This window comes from Zootermopsis nevadensis, unplaced genomic scaffold (genome assembly GCF_977971745.1).
Source record: "Zootermopsis nevadensis isolate Lab colony 2312 unplaced genomic scaffold, Znev_1.0 Znev_ptg000294l, whole genome shotgun sequence".
Lineage (NCBI taxonomy): Eukaryota > Metazoa > Arthropoda > Insecta > Blattodea > Termopsidae > Zootermopsis > Zootermopsis nevadensis.
The window spans coordinates 16,116-35,293 of record NW_028259419.1 but is presented as its reverse complement, the minus strand read 5'-3'; the positions used below and the strand labels follow the sequence as shown (position 1 = coordinate 35,293).

The 19,178-nt window shown below is 35.5% G+C and overlaps 2 protein-coding genes across 2 annotated transcripts; one reads left to right on the top strand and one right to left on the bottom strand.

Annotated features, from left to right (window-relative positions):
• Nucleotides 1–365: 365 nt before the first annotated feature.
• On the bottom strand, nt 366–5,866 carry LOC147870385 (inactive Rho GTPase-activating protein 11B-like). Its single transcript, XM_087342289.1, has 6 exons — nt 5,138–5,866; nt 4,840–5,043; nt 3,711–3,841; nt 2,756–2,852; nt 1,715–1,864; nt 366–706 (listed from the first exon to the last, which is right to left on the bottom strand). The coding sequence occupies exons 1-6, from the start codon at nt 5,255–5,257 to the stop codon at nt 524–526; spliced, it is 885 nt and encodes a 294-aa protein (XP_087198415.1). The 5' UTR covers nt 5,258–5,866; the 3' UTR covers nt 366–523.
• On the top strand, nt 5,548–16,049 carry LOC147870384 (protein argonaute-2-like). The gene is made up of 9 exons (XM_087342288.1): nt 5,548–5,668; nt 5,856–5,884; nt 7,711–7,827; nt 8,508–8,632; nt 10,176–10,360; nt 10,793–10,946; nt 12,631–12,721; nt 13,895–14,092; nt 15,792–16,049. Exons 1-9 carry the CDS (start codon nt 5,548–5,550, stop codon nt 15,891–15,893), a joined length of 1,122 nt encoding a protein of 373 aa, XP_087198414.1. The 3' UTR covers nt 15,894–16,049.
• The last annotated feature ends 3,129 nt before the right edge of the window (nt 16,050–19,178 follow it).

The following is a 19,178-nucleotide window of genomic DNA, read 5'->3' as shown; positions in this document are numbered from 1 at the left end:
GGAGCTCGGTTTCTTCACTTCCTGAAGCTTTAACTCTCTTAGCCCAGCGACCAACGGTGCTCCTATCGACTGCACAGCTTCCATACACAGCACACAAACGTTTATGAATGTTCACCACCGTTTCTTTTTCAGCAACAAGGAATTCAATTACAGCTCGTTGCTTGTAACGAGAGTCGTTCACAGACGCCATTTTAACAGTTCACTACAGCTCCGCTATCGGTTGGAATCATTTGAAACTCCGTACACGAACGCGGGAAACATCAAATCTCAAGCATGTAAAAGTACACTTTTCTATCTTCATTATTGGCTGAGAAAAAAAATGTGGGGCATTACTTAATGAGCGACCCTCGTACCTAAAGATGGCAATAATCATTACCTGTCAAGCAAATTCTGTATATGAATGGCCTACTTTGCAAGTGTGTTATTTTGTGGCAAAAACATTATACTACTTTTATGCTCTTTTTTTTCATTTTGCTGAGTCTGCAGTCATACAGCTAACATCATATCTAAATGTATACAGAAGTTAACAAGTAACAAACACACGTGTTTTTGATCCACTTTGCTTTTTCTTCTTTTTCTTGCTCTGCCTGGATGAATCACCATCTTGCTCATCATTGGACAAGGAAGGGACAGAGTTGTTTGCTGCCAATCTTTCACATATGCTCTCCGGAAGATTTCCAATTTTATCAGCATTACTTATCAGCAGCTACATACAAAAATACGTGATAAATTTTAGTGCTGTGTAATGTAATGTTCATATTGCCACAGATCATGAAAACTACTAAACATTTTCAGTACAGATAAATTAGAAGTTCCTTTATACTCCTTCAAAAATATCAGTGATCTGGGAAACATTTTTGCCAATTATCTGTAATAAGTTAAATATGTGAGCCAGCGGCAACCACTTATGAATCTTTATAAGTTCAATTCTTATTTAAATTTAAAAATCTCCACAAAAAGAGGTCAGCAATATTCAGAAGCTCAGTTTTAAAAAATTTGATGTAATAGTCAAATGTCAGTAATATGTACATACAACACATAAACACATTCAATTCTGAATGCCTGCTTCACTTGCCCCAAACAACTAAACACATAATTTTCTCCAACACTTTCTAACAGAACCACATTTAACTTACATTATTCTTATAATAATAACAGCAATAAAGAAAAAGTAATTCAACATACACTAAACTACATTAACTCATAATGACAACCACTACATAGTAGGCTGTTTAACAACACTGTAGCCTTCATCATTCAGACATGAAGCCACAACCGAAAGCACTTATGCGATCATAAATCATTACAGCAGCATTTACTGGTCATATTTAGCGTAAGTCATTCTAGGCCCATATCAGAATTAAATGGTAGCAATCAGCCAAAGACCAACTGTCACTGGCCAGCATTCAGAAAGCTACAGAAGTATCTGAGGGTGAAAATGTGCTGTGTAAAGTGACGACCACACACGCTGAACAAGAATTTATACCCCGTCAATGATACTCAGTTTAAATAAATGTTATAACAAGAGTTGCAACAAGTGAACTGCAAGAGAAATGAGAACACCTTAAGCATTAATCATGACCAACTTCACAAAATATTTTATCCTTTGTAGTCCAGTACTATTTGGAACAACTGGTTGCCAACCTAATTATTATTAAAAAATATACTACAAAAGTTAAAGAATTCTGCTTCAGGAAGACATTTGGTTACACACTTCAACAACTTCTACGTGATGACTGAGCCTTGATGTGCCATAGACAACTATCTTCTCTTCTACAGGCATAACTGAAGGAGCAATTATGAGTGCCAAATTTGTCACATCCACCTTGTTTGTGTCAGAATGAAATGCTACCTCTTGGAGGAACTGTAATAAAATACAACAGAAGATACAGTCACATCTCAGACAAATGTTACAAATGCCTGAACCAGTAAAATCCATAACAAAAATGCCAGATTTAGTGCTAATGTTATTTTATGTTTGATGCATGACTTAATTATTAAGAAGTATGATACGTAATCCACATCTAGTACCGAGGTCAAGAAAGAGTAGGAGCTCTACCTCCACTCCCCCAATGTGCTTACATGGCGTGTAGTGGGACAGCTTACTATGATACATAAAAATAAAAATTGTATGTTTTTTTAATTTCAGCATATAAAGATTGGCTGCATTTCAAGACCTTCTTTTTTTGCTTCGTAGGTCTAAAAACATTCCCCGTAATTTATTCCTAAAACTTATTCTATATATAAAAATCATTCAGGAGGCAAAATTTGTGTGGAACATGAATCTCTGTTACTTTATAAAGATATTATTGAACATAGTGTTACAAATTAAGAAACAAATTCTGTAGTTGTATTTAAAACATGATAAATAAATATCAAATTGTAATGATCTATCAGGAACCGTTATCATCATCATCATCATCAAGGGTTCTATAGCCTATTACAGGCCTTGACCGCCCCACAGAATCAAACCAAAATAATTCATGTGATTAAAATGTTATTTCCATTTTCCTACACAATTACCAGAATTTAATTTGCATTCTTTCCAAAGAACTTTTACCTTTAAAACTTCAGCACTCTACACTGAACAGTACCATTAAAACCTCAAGTCCTACTTAGTGCAAATGTTGTTTTCATACCAAGTTTGTGCTGCTACTGTTGATGGCAGTGGTAGTACATGACAGAAGGATTAGAATTAACAAGTTCAACTGAAAGAGAAATCATACAAATCCCAAAATTAATGTTATATTCTCACCTGCATCAAATATGCCAGTGTGTTTATGTGTACAGTTGGTATCAGCAGACATGTTAAAAGTATTCCTTCTGTTTTATTATCCTGTAACAGCAAACACCTGCAAAAAGTGTAATACAAAGTATTAGTACAGATCAGTCTTAAAAAGACAAATTTCAAACCCTTTATTTTTCATAGTTCCCAAAAGCCACATTCACATTCAAATGCACACTCTAATGGATTTTTATACCTGTTAATTTAGGCTTAACAGATGAATAGTGAAATTTTGATTAAAAATTTGATGTATTATTTCCAAATTTAGAACTTCTTATCTTCTCATCTGCTGTCTAAAAATGTAAATATTGATATAAACAAAATTATAATTTTGCCAGTAGTTTTGTATGGGTGTAGAACTTGGTCTCTGACACAAAGGGAGGAGCACAGACTGAGGGTGTCTGAGAACAGGGTGCTTAGAATAATATTTAACCCAAAAGGGGTGAATTACTAGGGGACTGGAGAAAGTTGCATAATGAGGAGCTTCATAAGTTATACTCCTAGCCAAATATAATCAGACTTGATCAAGTCAACGAGGATGAAATGGGCATGACATGCAGCCCACATGAGACAGAAGAGGACTCTATACAGGGTTTTGGTGGGCAAACCAGAAGGAAAGAGGCCACTAGGAAGACCTAGACGTTGGTGGGAGGATAATACTAAAATCAATCTTAGAGAAATAGGATGGGCTGGTATGGACTGGACTCATCTGCCTCAGGATAGGGTCCAGTGGCAGGCTCAAGTTAACGTGGTAATGAAACTTCAGGTTCCATTAAATGTTGGGAATTTTTGGCTGAGTAACCATTGGCTTCTCAGGAAGGACTCAGGAACATGTAGTAAGTTGTATTCTATGAATTCAGGCAAATTCATAAACCAATAAAAAGATTACAATCAGTGAAATAACTTCAACTTGCAGATCACTCACCTCAGCAGTACTTCATGGTATGCATGTGGTATAAGTGGCTCAGGTAGCTCCCTAAAAAACATTTTCAAAATGTTTGCTACATCAATTACATGGTGTTCAGGCCCAAACATCTTGCCACATTCCACGGATGCCTGCACAAAATTCAAATGAGCTAATGGATGTAATGTGCCATAATTATTACTTTATATTGCTGAAAACTTAAAATTCTTATCAGACATGTAAGACTGAAAAAATGCACCCTTACTATTGACAAATACACGTTTTGTGTAGTACATGCACTCATAGTTTAAGAACAAATAATTTTGAAGAAACTAAATATGGTATGAATCCAAAGTTAGTCAGACTATAGGATGAGAAATAATTCATAAGTACGAAACATACAGATGAGTATAATTTTATATATCAATTAGGATTCACAAATGATAAAGATTCATCATGAAAATGTAAAATATTACACTAGATCCATTGCAACACAACGGTTATGCTACTAATGACAATTTATATTATGTAAGTAAGTATAGTAGCCTCTAAAAGGATTATGAGTCTTATTTTAACTGTAGGAATTCATCGAAACAATAAAAGGTATTTAAGAATCTTTTTAGTGTTACTTTACATTTCTCCTTTTTATCCAATACACATTTTGAGACTAGGTCATAGAATGATGAAGATTTTGATGCCAGCATAGTCCTTATTCCTTGTGTTTAACTGAATTTGTCTGGAAATGTTCCCGGTTATTTATGATGAAGATGATTAATGAAAATATATATTCAGAAGGACGACGTAAATTTATACTTTCAGAAGTAGGCTTCTATACAAATTCCTTGATTTGGTACCAACCATAATTCTAATTATTTTATTTTGCATAGTATATATAATTTTACTGTTAGATGGATCACTCAAATATTATTCAACACTTTATTATAAAGTAAAAGTAGGCAAAGTACAATGATATCTATGTGCCAACGTCAAAAATACTGAAAGTTTTAGATGAAGGTTAAATGATTCTTCCCATTTATCTACACAACCTTCAAACTGTCAACAAAGGAAGTCCAGAAACATTAGCATTATGATAAAATGTCAGTAAATGTCCTTGCTAAATTGATACTGTAGTTTTCTAGATATATCATACCTTCAATTCTCTCTGTCGAGAAGTTGAGCCTGATTTTCGAAAAATTCCTTCAGTTTGTATGTGCTGTTTTATATATGAACAGGCCCTTGCAACAAAACATGGGACTTCAATACCTGTTCCAGAATTTAGGAATACAACTTCATGGACAAGGTGATGAAGTGGCACCTTAAATACTTTCGTGTCTGTACTGCCGTGTTTAAGATGCTGAAAATATGGTAAAAATTATTATTAACTTATTCGAGACTGGAAATGCATGGCAATCTCATAACCAACCCAACGTCTCTAAGTGGCATCTCACCTGTGAATTCTTACAGGCCGACTTTTTAATTCTATACTTCACTCCTATATGTCGTAAATCATATACAATTACATTGTGCAATTCTTCTTTACTGCTTCCTACAACATCCGAGATAAACATGTTTGAATCACCAGTACAATCCTAATCTCTCCATACCAAACATACCACGTAATAATTACACTAAAACTGAGATTTCAAAATGAGTTCACAGATTATCACACTTGGTTCACATGTAAGCATCTCGGCCAATCATAAATATTCCTATATCGCTTGTTTAACCGCTACAAGTTGCGAGCAGGTAGTTATCTATGGTTGCTACATTGCCAAACTAGCAAGAACTTTCAAAATGTCCAATGTGGCATCAATGAAGTTATAGGTAGTAGGGAATCTAAAAATTGTGTTGTTCGGATATGTTCTATATAATTGGGTTAGGACTTGGAGAGGCTGAAGACATCACAGTCAAAGGACTAGAAATTGTAAAGAAAGCTGAAAGAGTTTACTTGGAAGTTTATACATCTATTTTAACAGTTGGTAAAGAGGCTTTCCTGTCCCACTGTCTTGCATTCTGAATTTTTGCTTTGTACATGACTTGAACACACATTTAGTTATCATGTTCATAAAATGAAACTCACGCACCAGACGTCACAATTGGGTGATTAGTACTTCTGCTGAATATTTCGGAGGTTCTTGGTCCAAGGCCTAGCTATTGTGGTTTGAGATTTTAGTAATTCTCTTCAACTTCTGCAGGTAAGTGCTGGGATAATGTTTTAAAACAAGGCCATGACTGGTTACTTCCACATCCTTCACAATTCAAAATTTTTTATCTTCTCATTCAGCAGTATATTCTCTATATAAACTGTGCAATTAAAAAAGTGTTGTTTAATGAGCAGCACAAAACACATTCATTGTGCCAGTATTTTCTTACCTACGTTGGACTGTTTCAATGTTGGACACCATTTCATAAATTTATTGAACAAATACTACAAGTGACAGTACAATGAAACGACGTACAGATGAAAAAGGTAACCTTCTAGTTTGCATCAAGGTAGAGGTTTACGATATGAGAGCCATTCACCACATGGCAAACATAAAAGAATTATTTAAAGTTCTTGCGTCACTTTGTCCAAGGTGTCACAATTTGCACTGAAGCCTGGATATGTGTATTTAATTCATGAAGTATGTTGTGGCAGAGGAGGTTAGTAAACTGCATCCTTTGCATAACCCCATTAGTGTCAGGTCAGGGGTTCTCGGAGGCCACGTGCAAGGCAGGTTTTCATAAAGGTAGCCACCGACTTCCAAACGCCAGAGTTGCAGTACGCAATCCTGCCGGAACTAGGAATCCTGTTATGGAAAATCTTCTGACAGTTGTGGCATTAACCACTATTGCAATATGATGAGATACATGATGCCTGTAATTGTGCTTTATGCAAAAAAAGATCTGACCATAAACCATTGTTCTGGATAAATAGCGTGTGGCTTTTTGGTACCCCAGATCTGGACATTATGTGTGCTCACACATCTAATCAGCAGGAAAGGTGTGGAGAACCTGTGGGGGTGTACTCCCCCTTGGGCTCTCTCACCAAGCTTCAGTCCATGGTCTAACCCAAACCTAATCTTGTCCTTGAAATTTAATTTGTAGGCATCTGTCTGGCATGTTTTTCCGCAACGATCATGGTTCCGTGTATCTCTTATTGTATGAACTTTTATGTTCTGCCATATATGTTGAGAAGGAGCTGATCATAATTTGTCATGGAGTGAATTATGATTAGAGGCCATTTCATATTCATACATCTCAAGTTCTCGTAATGAATATTACGAACGTTATGAATGTTTGGACTCAACCCAGCATAATGTATTAAGTTACTTTGTTGTTATAGTAACATCAGAAGAAAGTATGTTCTGTGGATGGAAGTGAATTAGTGAGCTCTCTAAAAATTAAGTATTGCATTTCTGTGGTGTAATCTGTAACTGTATCACTTTTGCAGATTAAGAGGATAAATATGTGAGTGTGTGAAAAGAATAGTGATAGCAAATGGAAGGATCAATTACTATTCCTATATATGATTAAGGGGATAATGTTAAGCAGTGTGTGGTGTAGAGTACACTTTTGTAACCTTTGTGTCTTGCAAAGAGTATTACTTTTCAATTTTGGTGTTGCTTTAACATAAAATGAGAATTTGAATTATGTGATGAAGTACAATATTAGTATTTTAACAACTTTATATTTTAAGATGGCTGTCTTCTGGGTTGTTCGACTGTGTAGTCTGGATGATGGAAGAAGCAAGGACCTCTGAAATGTCAGTAAACTTCTACCAGACTACATGGTGCAACAACCCAGAAGACAGCCATTTTCAGACTCACCGCTGTGAAAACCTCAAATGCTACTTAACTTTGTTGGTTTCACACACATATTGAATGTAGTGTAATATGTGGTTGTTGTGTTTTATATACAAAAGTATTGTGGGTTGCTTCGATTGAGTACATACTTAAGTAATGTATGTATCTTTGACATCCTCAAAATTATGCATAATTTGTTGTTGTCCATATTTGAGTGTGTTTTGGTTTTATTTCAGTTGAGGTCAGTGAGATTCAATGAAGACCCATGTGTCAGAGAATTTGGTCTCTCTGTTGGAGGAAAGTTTGAAGAAGTAAGTGCTCGGATTCTGGATGCTCCGAAGTTGGAATATGAAGTGAGTACATTAATTGAAACTTCATATAGTGGATGTCCTTGTAAACATTGTTCATTTTTCAAGGACATATTATATTCAAGCATTTTATTTTTGGGGGGGTTCATTACACAAATATGTTTAATGTAACTTGTAGTCTTTCATCACATACAACAATAATAATTCAGTTAATATCACAGATGTATGTTTTTGAACAACATGTTTCAGTATAATAGACCATCTTCAGGCTTCCATTTTACAAAATATAAAATATGTGAAACAGAAGGTCACTGTGTAATTTTGATTATTATTGTAGAATAGTTTGCTATCAGTAGGTTATAATAAAATTTTAAAAATATTTTGTTGGATCCTGCATTACAAATTTTCATTTTTAAATACGTAGATGAGATACGTTACATATTTAAAAACATACAGTGATAGTGTTTAAAATGAAAATCATTGCCAAGTGGTTAACAATCCTATTTTTTATTTGGGAGGCCCCATGTTAAAATCTTGGCCTGGAGACTGCCTATCCTGACTGGGTTTTTTGTAGTTTTCCTCAGTCCCTCCAGGCAGATACAGGGATAGTACCTTAGATTAGGCCTTGACTATGTCATTTCACATCTTTCTAGTTCAGTTTTGTACAGTTGTGTTTTTTAACATAGAGTACATAAAATGGACTTAAATAGAATTGTTATTTTCAGAATCAGAGATCTCCTACAATACCAAGGAGTGGTGTGTGGAGAGCATCAAATTTTGTTATCAGCGGTAATTTGAAATCTTGGATAATTCTCAACTTAGACAGTTATGTAAAAGAAGATGCACTCGGGTGAGTATTAACCAAATGTGATGGCAATTTTATTGCTTTGATTTTAGCAGAGAATTATGAAATATAATGTGATACATAAGATTGAGGTGAGAAAGCTTTGTTGTAATATCAGTAGATGAGTATGATGATAATAGTTTATAGACAAATCAATACTTTTCATCTAATGATTTTTTAAATTTTGTCTTAATACAGTACTTGAAGAGCCATCTGACTCACCGTCAACTTATAATTCACATGTTTTATTTTATTACAGAACTTACATGTATTAGGTAGAAGCCTGTTTAATAAGAAGTTTTTGGAAGAATTTATGAAGCCTGATTTCCTTAAAAATTCTTGTTCTGTATCACGATTTTAGCATTACTGTAAATTAAAAATTGGGAGAGTAGCCCATTGCAAACAATGGGACATAAAAATATCAGCGTTGGTCTAATATAAGTTGTATCTTGTTCCAGAGAAAGTCACCACCCCTTGCTCTAAATAGGTTGAATGCAAATTAGAATGAAATCATATAGTTCTCAGCTTGCAGCCTGCTGATATGTATTATATATCACACATTCATTTTTGGTATTATTAATCCTGGAGTCTCGGGTTCGATTCCCGGCGGTGCCCGAATTTATAATGTGTGTTGGGCAAGGCCGTGGTCTAGGCAACACGGAGTCTTCCTCCGTGGCATCCCAACAATTACTCCATTCACAGACAGAAGAAGGCAATGGCAAACCACTTCTGGATCATCTGCCAAGAACGTATATGAACAGGTCCCAGTCCGAGAAAAGGATGGAAGGATCCTGTTCATATGGACCTGTCGTCAGACAGAACACTATAATAAATAAATAAATATAAATAAATTATTGTATCACCCTGCATTATGATAAAATAGTTACCATGTAATATTTATGTACTTTTTAAGTGAGTGGATAATAACAATGTCAAATCAACTAATTTTATAAGGAAAATAATTGAGTAAAATGTTTATCTGTTTCTAATTGGAACTCCTCACAGCACAAAGCATCATTAAATAAATAACAAATGAGTAAAACATGCTCATGCTCATCTCCACTAGTTAATCAACTGATAGCCATCAAAACAAATATATATATTGCGAAACTTACCTGGTATTGTTGAACATCAAAGAAACATGCCTTAATGGAAGTAATACTTTTTAAAAATTAAATGGCACAAATTATTTGAAGTGCCTGCATATGAGGTGTTTGTGTCACCCCAGCTTCAGACGTTGTTACTGATAGTAGGAAATTAAGAAGTAGGTGGGGTGTCCTTTAATGGCATGCACTTCATTTTAGTTTCATGAAAATCTTTCCAGAGAGGGAAGTAGACTAAAATAGCACAGATGATGTTAAATCAGATGACTTGAAATACACTGTTCCAAGAATAGAATGATTAATAATTATCATTAAAGAGTGACTATTCAGTTGGAAAACTAGTTATTGTCTTCTGTTTATGTAATACTACCACTGAGTCTACAGTCACTTATCATATTCTTTCCATTTCATTAATGGTTTTGTATATTTAAAATTAAAATTTGCAGGCGTTTTGGAGAATTAATGCAGAAAACAGGGAAGAATTTTGGGATGAATATTGCACGTCCATTGCAATCACGAAGTTTGCGGTTTCTAGCGAGGGACACATCTGAATTGCAGGAATTCTTCACTTCAATGAAACAGAGAGTTGATCTGATTGTTGTTGTGATTCGAAATGTGAAAAACAGTTATGGTAAGAGGTCTATTGTATGAATAAAGCACTCTTCCACCCTTGTTTAAATAAGAGGTTCTTTGATTAACTTTTGTCTGTTCAAATGTTTTGGTCTGTATGGTGAGGCTAGCAGGAACTGAATTAATAATTATACGCTTTAGTGTTCCGTGTATGTATATAATTTTGGCTGGTACACATTTTGAATATTTTAATTTTGCCTGATATAACCTCAAAGTTTGGAATTGTTGACATATGAACATAAAGATTACTGTCGTACAGGATGTTGTGCTGTATAGTCTGGTAGAACTTTAATGACATTGCAGAAATCTTGCCATGTAAATAACTTTCACCTAGGAAGTTCTAATTAAGAAATGTGTTCTCTATTTTATTATAATTTTTGTGGTCTTCTTGTTTTGTTGTATGAATTAACATTTGTTTTCAACTGTGTTGTAGCCAAGCAAATTGCAGAACTGAATGTTGGAGTCTTAACTCAATGTATAAAGTCAATAACAATGCAACGTATGAATGAAGCTACATGTTCCAAAATTCTTCTGAAAGTCAATTTAAAACTGAATGGAGTGAATCACACACTTTCATCTGTGTCAAGGTAAGTCTCATTTTTGAAGTAACTTTTAGCATATTATTACATATTTACATGATATTTAACCTAAGGGATCCATAACTACAACCATAAGATTTAGTTCTATTTGTTGTACTTTCTCATAAACGTGCAGTTAATTTTCCTTTCTCACTGAAGTAAATATCTGAAACTGAACATTAACTACATTCTGAGTAATGTTTTGAAATTACACTGTATTTACCACACGAAAAGATATTGTACTGTTTATTTCCAATTTCCAATTAAATACTTGAGTCAACTTTCCCTTTTTGATACTTTCGCAACTGCATAGATTATGTAGTGTCAAGTGGTGGGATGATTGTGGGTTGGAAAATGATTCGGAAGTGTTCTGTAGGCTATTTTTAACGTAAAATACAAAGTGAGCCACCTGCTCTGCTGCAAATGTGAGTAAAACTTTTTTAAGGAAACTTGGACATGAGCTCATGTATTTCTTCTCTGGAGAGATGTAGTAATGTTTTTGGGCATAAATAGTTGATTTTAGTTAAATTTTAAAATGATTTCTACCTTGTGAACAGAAGGCTTTTTAACATGAAAGTCCAGTTTCAATCCCAAGACAGTCCATATGTGGTAGTATTACAAATTTTGCACTGAGTACTTTGTCTTCTTTCTGCCACTCATTATTTGATCAATGCCGTCTCTGAGGTGTGTATCAGACCCTGGGCTGTTCATTTAATTTGTGCACAATATCTCTCATCACTTTGTTAGTCATTACTGCTTTCCAGTGCCACTTTATTGCCTTCGAGTACCCTCTTTCAGTGCCATAACTTCCCTTCAAGTACTTTATATAAGTGGAAAGTACCTGTTTATAGCCTCCACTTATTACATTCTGAAGTGCTGCTCTTATACGTGAAGATCGTCATCCAAATACATGTCATACCCTTGAAAGCTTTGGAAACAAATGAGAATCATGTAGTGCCACATTAAGTGTAATAATCTTCACTGTTAGAAGTGTGTGGCCGAACATTATTGTCTTAATACATGACGCAGGTCTCCTTCCACAGGTAGCACATTGAAGTTTTTAAATACAAGATTTTTAGCATAGGCCTTCCAATTTGATAACCTTGATTCATTATTTATTCTGGATGAACAGTCTGATTTGAGGTGGTTGTGCTTTGTGCTGCCTTTACCACACAGTGTGCCATGAATTGCCATCCCTTTTACAAACACCTGTGTAAGTGGCAACAGCATTTAGATATCTGCAACATAATATTTATTTGGAGTCTTGTATTTTTAAACTCAGCGCATGAAGTAACAGAGCCTCCCCAGTAATGTGTGTTAACATGTGTCCATATAATAGCATTGAGATTACCTTTGAAGATATCCGTCTTCTGGGTTATTGCGCTGTGTAGTCTGGTCGATGTTAACCAACGTTTCAGAGGTCATACTGCCTCCGTCATCAGGGCGATCTGATGACGGAGGCAGTATGACCTCTGAAACGTTGGTTAACATCAACCAGACTACACAGCGCAACAACCCAGAAGACGGAAATCTTCATACTCACCGCTGTGAGAACCTCAAGTCTTACAGAGATTACCTTTGTTTATGTAACAAAAATTAAGTGTGCTGTAGTGGCAGCTTACAGCTGGCTTTATGATTAAAACTAGTATTATTTTTTTTGATAACGAGTGATAGAGTGTTCCTTTGTTCTCAGGCCGCCATTCTTTGAATCTCCTGTAATGATAGTTGGAGCTGATGTGACTCATCCTTCACCTGATCAAAAAGATATACCCTCTGTTGTTGCTGTAAGTATGTGCATATACAGTCTGCATTCTTTTCTTGAATTGAATTCATCAGACTTATATGGGCATTGACCTTTTGATTGGTTATCAAAAATAAAGAGTTTTCCCTGTGAATAAAACTTTGGCTCATTTTTGTGGATAAAATTTTTAAGTTGTTAGGGAAGTCACTGCGAAAGAAATGTAAGCAAGCGGACAAGCATAAAATTCCCTTTCCCTTTAAAAAAGAATCTTATATGCAACTCTTAGTTCAGCAGAAATATGAGTATCTTCTTGGAAACAGAGTTAGCGAACCTCTTAAAGAACTAGGACAGAAATATATCGAATGCTGCTCCAATGTATTTTAAAATATTTGAATATAATATGCATTTATCTGTTTATCATTACACATTTTATCTTTTAACGCCATGTGTTGGCATTTAAATGGTTACTTGGCCACTTAATTTGCAGTAATGTTATTTTTCTATGTTAATGTTGATGTTTATTTGTGTATATTATCCAAAAATAAAGTTTGAAGATCAGAGATTATTTTGTTATGCTCCTTGATGGTGCAAACTTTAACTTGAAGGCTAGGTTATTTAAAAATGATCATAAATATTCCTTGATGTTGCACAGAATGTGTGCTGTCTTGTCTCGTGTGACACACTTGATACTCAAGTGTAGTGGATTAGAAATGAAACTGACGTTCAGCCATGCTGCGCATGTAGACTCATTGTGATGATAATGCACTGCATGCAACTTTATGGATGTTTCGTATGTGTAAACTATACGGAGAATATGTTGTCAGTGTAAAATTGATAAATTACAAGAAGATTTAAAACCAAATACTGATAAATGGTTTTGCAGTATAGTGAATGAAGATAGGTTATCCAAAATAGAATTGAAATTGATACCAAAAGGTCACTATGATAGGCTTTCCTCCATGTTCTTGATGGTCATTGCACCATTGCTCCATTCATAATTCCTGACGAGGTAGGCCAAACTAGCCAGGATGTAAACATAACCTTGGTTATGAGATGGAACTTCATTTCAGACCCAAACTTTTCTTTTTAATTTGATGATGCAAGAAACAAGTGTGCAGTAGATGTTATACTTTGTTAGATCATCAGGGGGTCTTGCTGTGATATCTGTAGAAATTCTCTTATTTTAATCTAATCAACTTTTCTGTACCTTTTGCAGGTGTGTGCCAGTCATGATCCAAAAGCATTATTCAAATACAACATTAAGATTAGACTGCAGCCTCCGAAAGTTGAGATCATTCAAGACTTGGAAGCTATTATTAGGGACCAGCCGTTGTACTTCCGTGACGTCACACGTTATTTGCCAAACAGGATAATATTTTATAGAGATGGTGTCAGTGAGGGAGAGTTTGCAAAGGTATATTTCAGAGTTACAGGATTGAGGGGAATTAAATAATGAATTTATATGACTCCTCAGGTTTGGTGACAATATACTGTGTTCACCTGATGTTATGCTGATAATTTACAGCGCAAATAGTTTCTGTGATCTCTGATAAGTGACAACACGAGTAATAATGTTATCAGTCTTCCGATAGTTATGCTATAAAAAATACGGAACTTCATTAAAGTGTTAGCTAGTTTGTATGGCAGTGAGAGTAACCAGAGCCAGAGGTAAACAATGTTCAGCCAATACCAACCATTGTAAACCGATATAAACTATTGCATAACCTCAATCAACTACAGAACATATCATTAGAGCAAAGAATGGAAATTATGCACAGGACTGATGACAGGAAAATCAAGACCAAAACGAGAAGTAAACATAAAGTGCTTATCATTGGAGATAGTCACGCGAGAGGATGTGCCGCAGAAGTATCTCATAACCTGAACGAACATTTTGATGTCTCAGGCCTAGTGATACCAGGTTCGAAATTAGAATCTATCACTAATATGGCAAAGAAAGAAATTGCAACACTGACCAAGAATGATGTAATCGTGGTGTGGGGAGGTACTAACGATATTAGCAAAAATGAATCATCCAAGGGACTTACGAGTATTTCTAATTTCGTACAAAGTAGAGGTCATACAAATATTGTAATATTGAGTGCACCCCAGAGACATGATCTAGACACAGCTTCCTGTATAAACAATGAAGTATAAATATTTAATAGGAAACTACTCAAGAAATTGAAAATGTATGACTATGTATATGTAGTAGAGAAGAATTTAGATAGAGACCACTTTACTCAACATGGATTACATATGAATAGACTCTGGAAAGAATCCATATCGAAGATAATATCAGAAAACATAAAATCAATAAACACACAGAAAATAAGCTATTTTCCAAACACTGACTTGCCACATTGTAGCAAAAATCTCACGGGTAATATTTACAACATAAACAAAGTCCTTGAAGTTTAAATTATTCACTTCTCCACTACTTGGTATTTCTCTAGTATGCACGTGAGAAAGATGACTCTTAAGGTTGACAAGTTCTGTGAAGCTTCATTCGCATACAACACAACCCTATGGTTTCTCCCCGTGTGGATACGATAATGCCTTATCAGTTTTTCTCGCACTGGAAACTACTTTTTGCACCTATCACAATTATACGGTTTCTTCCCGTTTGTGTATGCGTTTGTCCGCGTTGAGATGTCCACCCTGAGAAAAACTTCTATTATAGCCTTCACAAGTGTAAGGCTTTTTACCTGTATGGATAAAACTGTGTATCACAAGATTTTCTTTCTGGGAGAAATGTTTATTGCATACTTCACATTTGTAAATCTTCACTTCAGTATGAGTGCTATAATGTTTCTTCAAATCATCATTCCTTGAAAAGTTCTTGTTGCAAACATCGCATTATCACATTTGTACTGTTTCATTTCCATGTGTGTTGTACGATGCGCTGCGTGAGAACTTTGCATTACACACATTGCATTCAAAGGCTTCTCACCAGTGTGCATACGGTACTGGTGTTACCGATCAGGCATTCGCGTTTAGTGGGCTTTGGCTGTGACGTCACAACATGGCGGATACGTTTTCGTCAGAATTTAGAATTAATATATGTATTTGCAGATAAGGTAAAGTGATATATAATTGTTCTTGCATTTCAGATTTATATGCAAAATACAATTGTACTTCTTGTCAGGATGATATTACAGGACTTAGGATTAAATGTGCAGTGTGTGCAGATATCGACCTATGTCTGCAAGTAGGCCATGCTCGCAGCGGGCAAGAATGGTTTTAATTGGAGAGAGGGGCGGAGACCTCAAAACTGTTTTCATGTGCTGTTGGTGGTGCTGTGGTATGTTGGAAAGCTTGAGGTCTGCGACATATCGTAATTCATATACATGAGAAAAATGGTCACAAAACACTTCATAATCACATGTCTATTCATGGTGGTTTTCTGGGCTGTGACAGTGTGAACGTGTAGGCAGTCACCAGTGTTTTGGAGAAACATACTGTCTCCAAATGTGCTTATTTATATTTTAGTGCTTCTGTTATATATGCATTAAATAACTAGTAATTTAGTTTAATCAAGCAATGCATATTGTGATCGGCCACCCAGCCAATGTTGCCATCTGATCTACAACGTGAGACATTCAGTCATGTGTTTGGAAGGTACGAACACAAGTTCTCTGGAGCAACTTGTATTGGACCGCACGATGAAAGGTTGGCATGATGTTAATATGCTCAGGCAGTCACCAATCCTGTCAGCTGGTGAAAAGTCGAGGTAGGTTATAGGTAGGAGTCAGCTCCTGTTTTATTTGTTGGTGTTGCAATTGGAACAATTAACTCTTATAAGCTTATTCATTATGAAGTAATATAGTTAAATATGATAATATTGTTTTAAAAGTAGGGTTAGACATTCTCACGGCAGTGACCTCTGTAATGTTGATAAACTTGTGCTACACTACATGGCACTACAATTCAAAAAACAGCCATCCTCATATTGCTCTCACTTTGAATTTTGTGCAACAATTGTATAAATCATTAGGTATTGGTGTGGTGCATTTTAGGGTTCAGAGGAATCTGGCTGTCAGTTCTAATACTGCTTGTACTAATAGTAGTTGCGTTCAATTCAATTCATTTATTTAGTATTATTAATTGAATTACATGACTTAGGTATATTTAATTCATTTACTTATTATTATTATTTTGTAATAAATTAACACTGTACATTTATATATTTAGTTTATTTTTGTTTGTTTTTGTATTGTAATGTTTGTATTGTTAGTGCTTGGCTGTTGTTAAGCACTTTAATAAATGAATTGAATTGAATTGAAGTTCCTGACATTATCCATATCTTGCATATCACGGCATTGTTATTGATGCTGGGAAGTTATAAAGTAACAAGATGAGAGGTCATTGAATTTGTTTATTCTGGGTTTTGCAAAAAATTAATTGTTTCTATGAAGTTTCACAAGCTATGAAAGCCTCAGAATAGTTTATAATTTTGTATGTGGACTGTCTTTGTTATATGGAGTCATTGGTTCAAATCATATTGTGTTGTAGTAACAACTATTAGAGCACATATCGCTAACAAGAAGTACCTTGGTTCAAGACCTGGTTACGAAGCTGTAGTGTGATGGGTTTTCTATTCCCCCTGCCATCAGTATTTCTCTTGGTTATAAATTGTAGTTGTCAGTAGTTGGTGGAGTACTGTTAAATAAGTCGCTCTGTGTTTCTCAGGTAACTGTGATGAAACCAGAACATGTTGCCTTCTCCTTCCCCTCCGCCACTTGAGGTGATGACATTGAACATGAACATGTGCACAGTGCTCCATCCTACGAGTGGTCACGATTGGTTGCCTGGTTCATAATGGCTTCCATGTGGACAGAGCACCTCCTCATCCTCCATTCCAGCAGCACTTCTGTGGTTAGTATAATCTCTGTTATTAGTTCAGTTTTATTGAACATGTGGAAAGGTATTTTTTATATTTATTTAGTGTTACTGTTGATAAAGTTGAAGTACTTGGAAACAATAGTAATCAGATTTACACCTTGTAATTCATACCTGTCATTGATATGTGTTTTGCTATGAAGGATAAGATCTGTCCATTTCCCTGGTTCACTTTACCGCCAGGGAAAGATAACTTATTTTAAATTTGTGATTTATAGCAGATATGACCGCCACGGTGGTCTAGCGGTTAGAGCGCTGGCCTTGTAATCCTGGGGTCTCGGGTTCGAATTTATAACTTGTGTTGGGCAAGGCCGTGGTCTAGGCAACACAGAGTTTTCCTCCGTGGCATCCCAACAATTACTCCATTCACACACAGAAGAAGGCAATGGCAAACCACTTCTGGATCATCTGCCAAGAACGTATATGAACAGGTCCCAGTCCGAGAAAAGGATGGAAGGATCCTGTTCATATGGACCTGTCGTCAGACAGAACATTAATAATAATAATAATAAAGCAGATATGAGGAAGTATTTTTACTCAGGGGCTGGATAGAACTATTTCTATGAGACCTTAGGCCAGAAGGCCTAATTCTCTACTTCAGAAACTGTTGAAGAGTTACCAGTTTTTCTTCCCGATCGACTGTAATTTATAGATTATCAAGAGACATAAAAATTACTCTGTTAATAATTAATATGGACTTTTTATATTCTGAACTCTTGATTTGTGGTCTCCAAATTATACTTCTTATGCAGTGAGTCTCACTTGACTTTGTGTTTAATTGTAGATATAATAAATTACCATAATAATTAATGGGCCACTTGAATTTTTCTAGAGGCCACAGTTTTTTCACCCCTGCCTTTTAAAGATTAGAAATCGTTGCAGAAATTGAATCGTATGATTGTAAACAGTGAAGGTGAATTTATATTATGCTCTGGTACTCGACCGTCAGACGTAGCTCGGCCATTTGACTCCACTGCTGCATCAACGAAGTTAGAGAAGGTGGACACTGAACGCGCACTCTTGGGGTTCTTTCTGGCAAAACTACACAAGTTTGACCCTGACCTGAATGTGGGCCATGATTTGTATGACTATGGGTTGGAACTCCTTTTGCATCGCATGAATATTAACAAGATCCCACAGTGGTCCAAACTTGGTAGACTGCGCAGAGCTAATATACAGAGTGGAAAGGTACTGTATTTTGTTTATTCCTAACCTAAGTCACTCATTTATCAGAGGATTGTGCTGTGGCAAAGAAGTCATCATTTGGGACATTAATCATTATTTTCATTTTGAGAAGAATGTGATGTGTGGGCGTCTAGTTTGTGATGTGAAAGTATCTGCTAAGGAGCTGATAAAGTCTCGAAGCTACGATCTGGGAGCAGTATACATATTTAGAACTGTTTTCACAAGGTTGATGTAGGAAATGCTTTGTTTTTTTGAATTGTCTGTGAAAGAGAGAAAGTTTAATTAGATTTTAACAAATGCTTTTCACACTCTAGCACAAGAAAAGTACTCCTTATTGATCCATCCATATTTGTAAGTTTTTCACAACAGTGGGACTGGAATAACGCATACGTGGGTATTTTTTAGGCATCCGA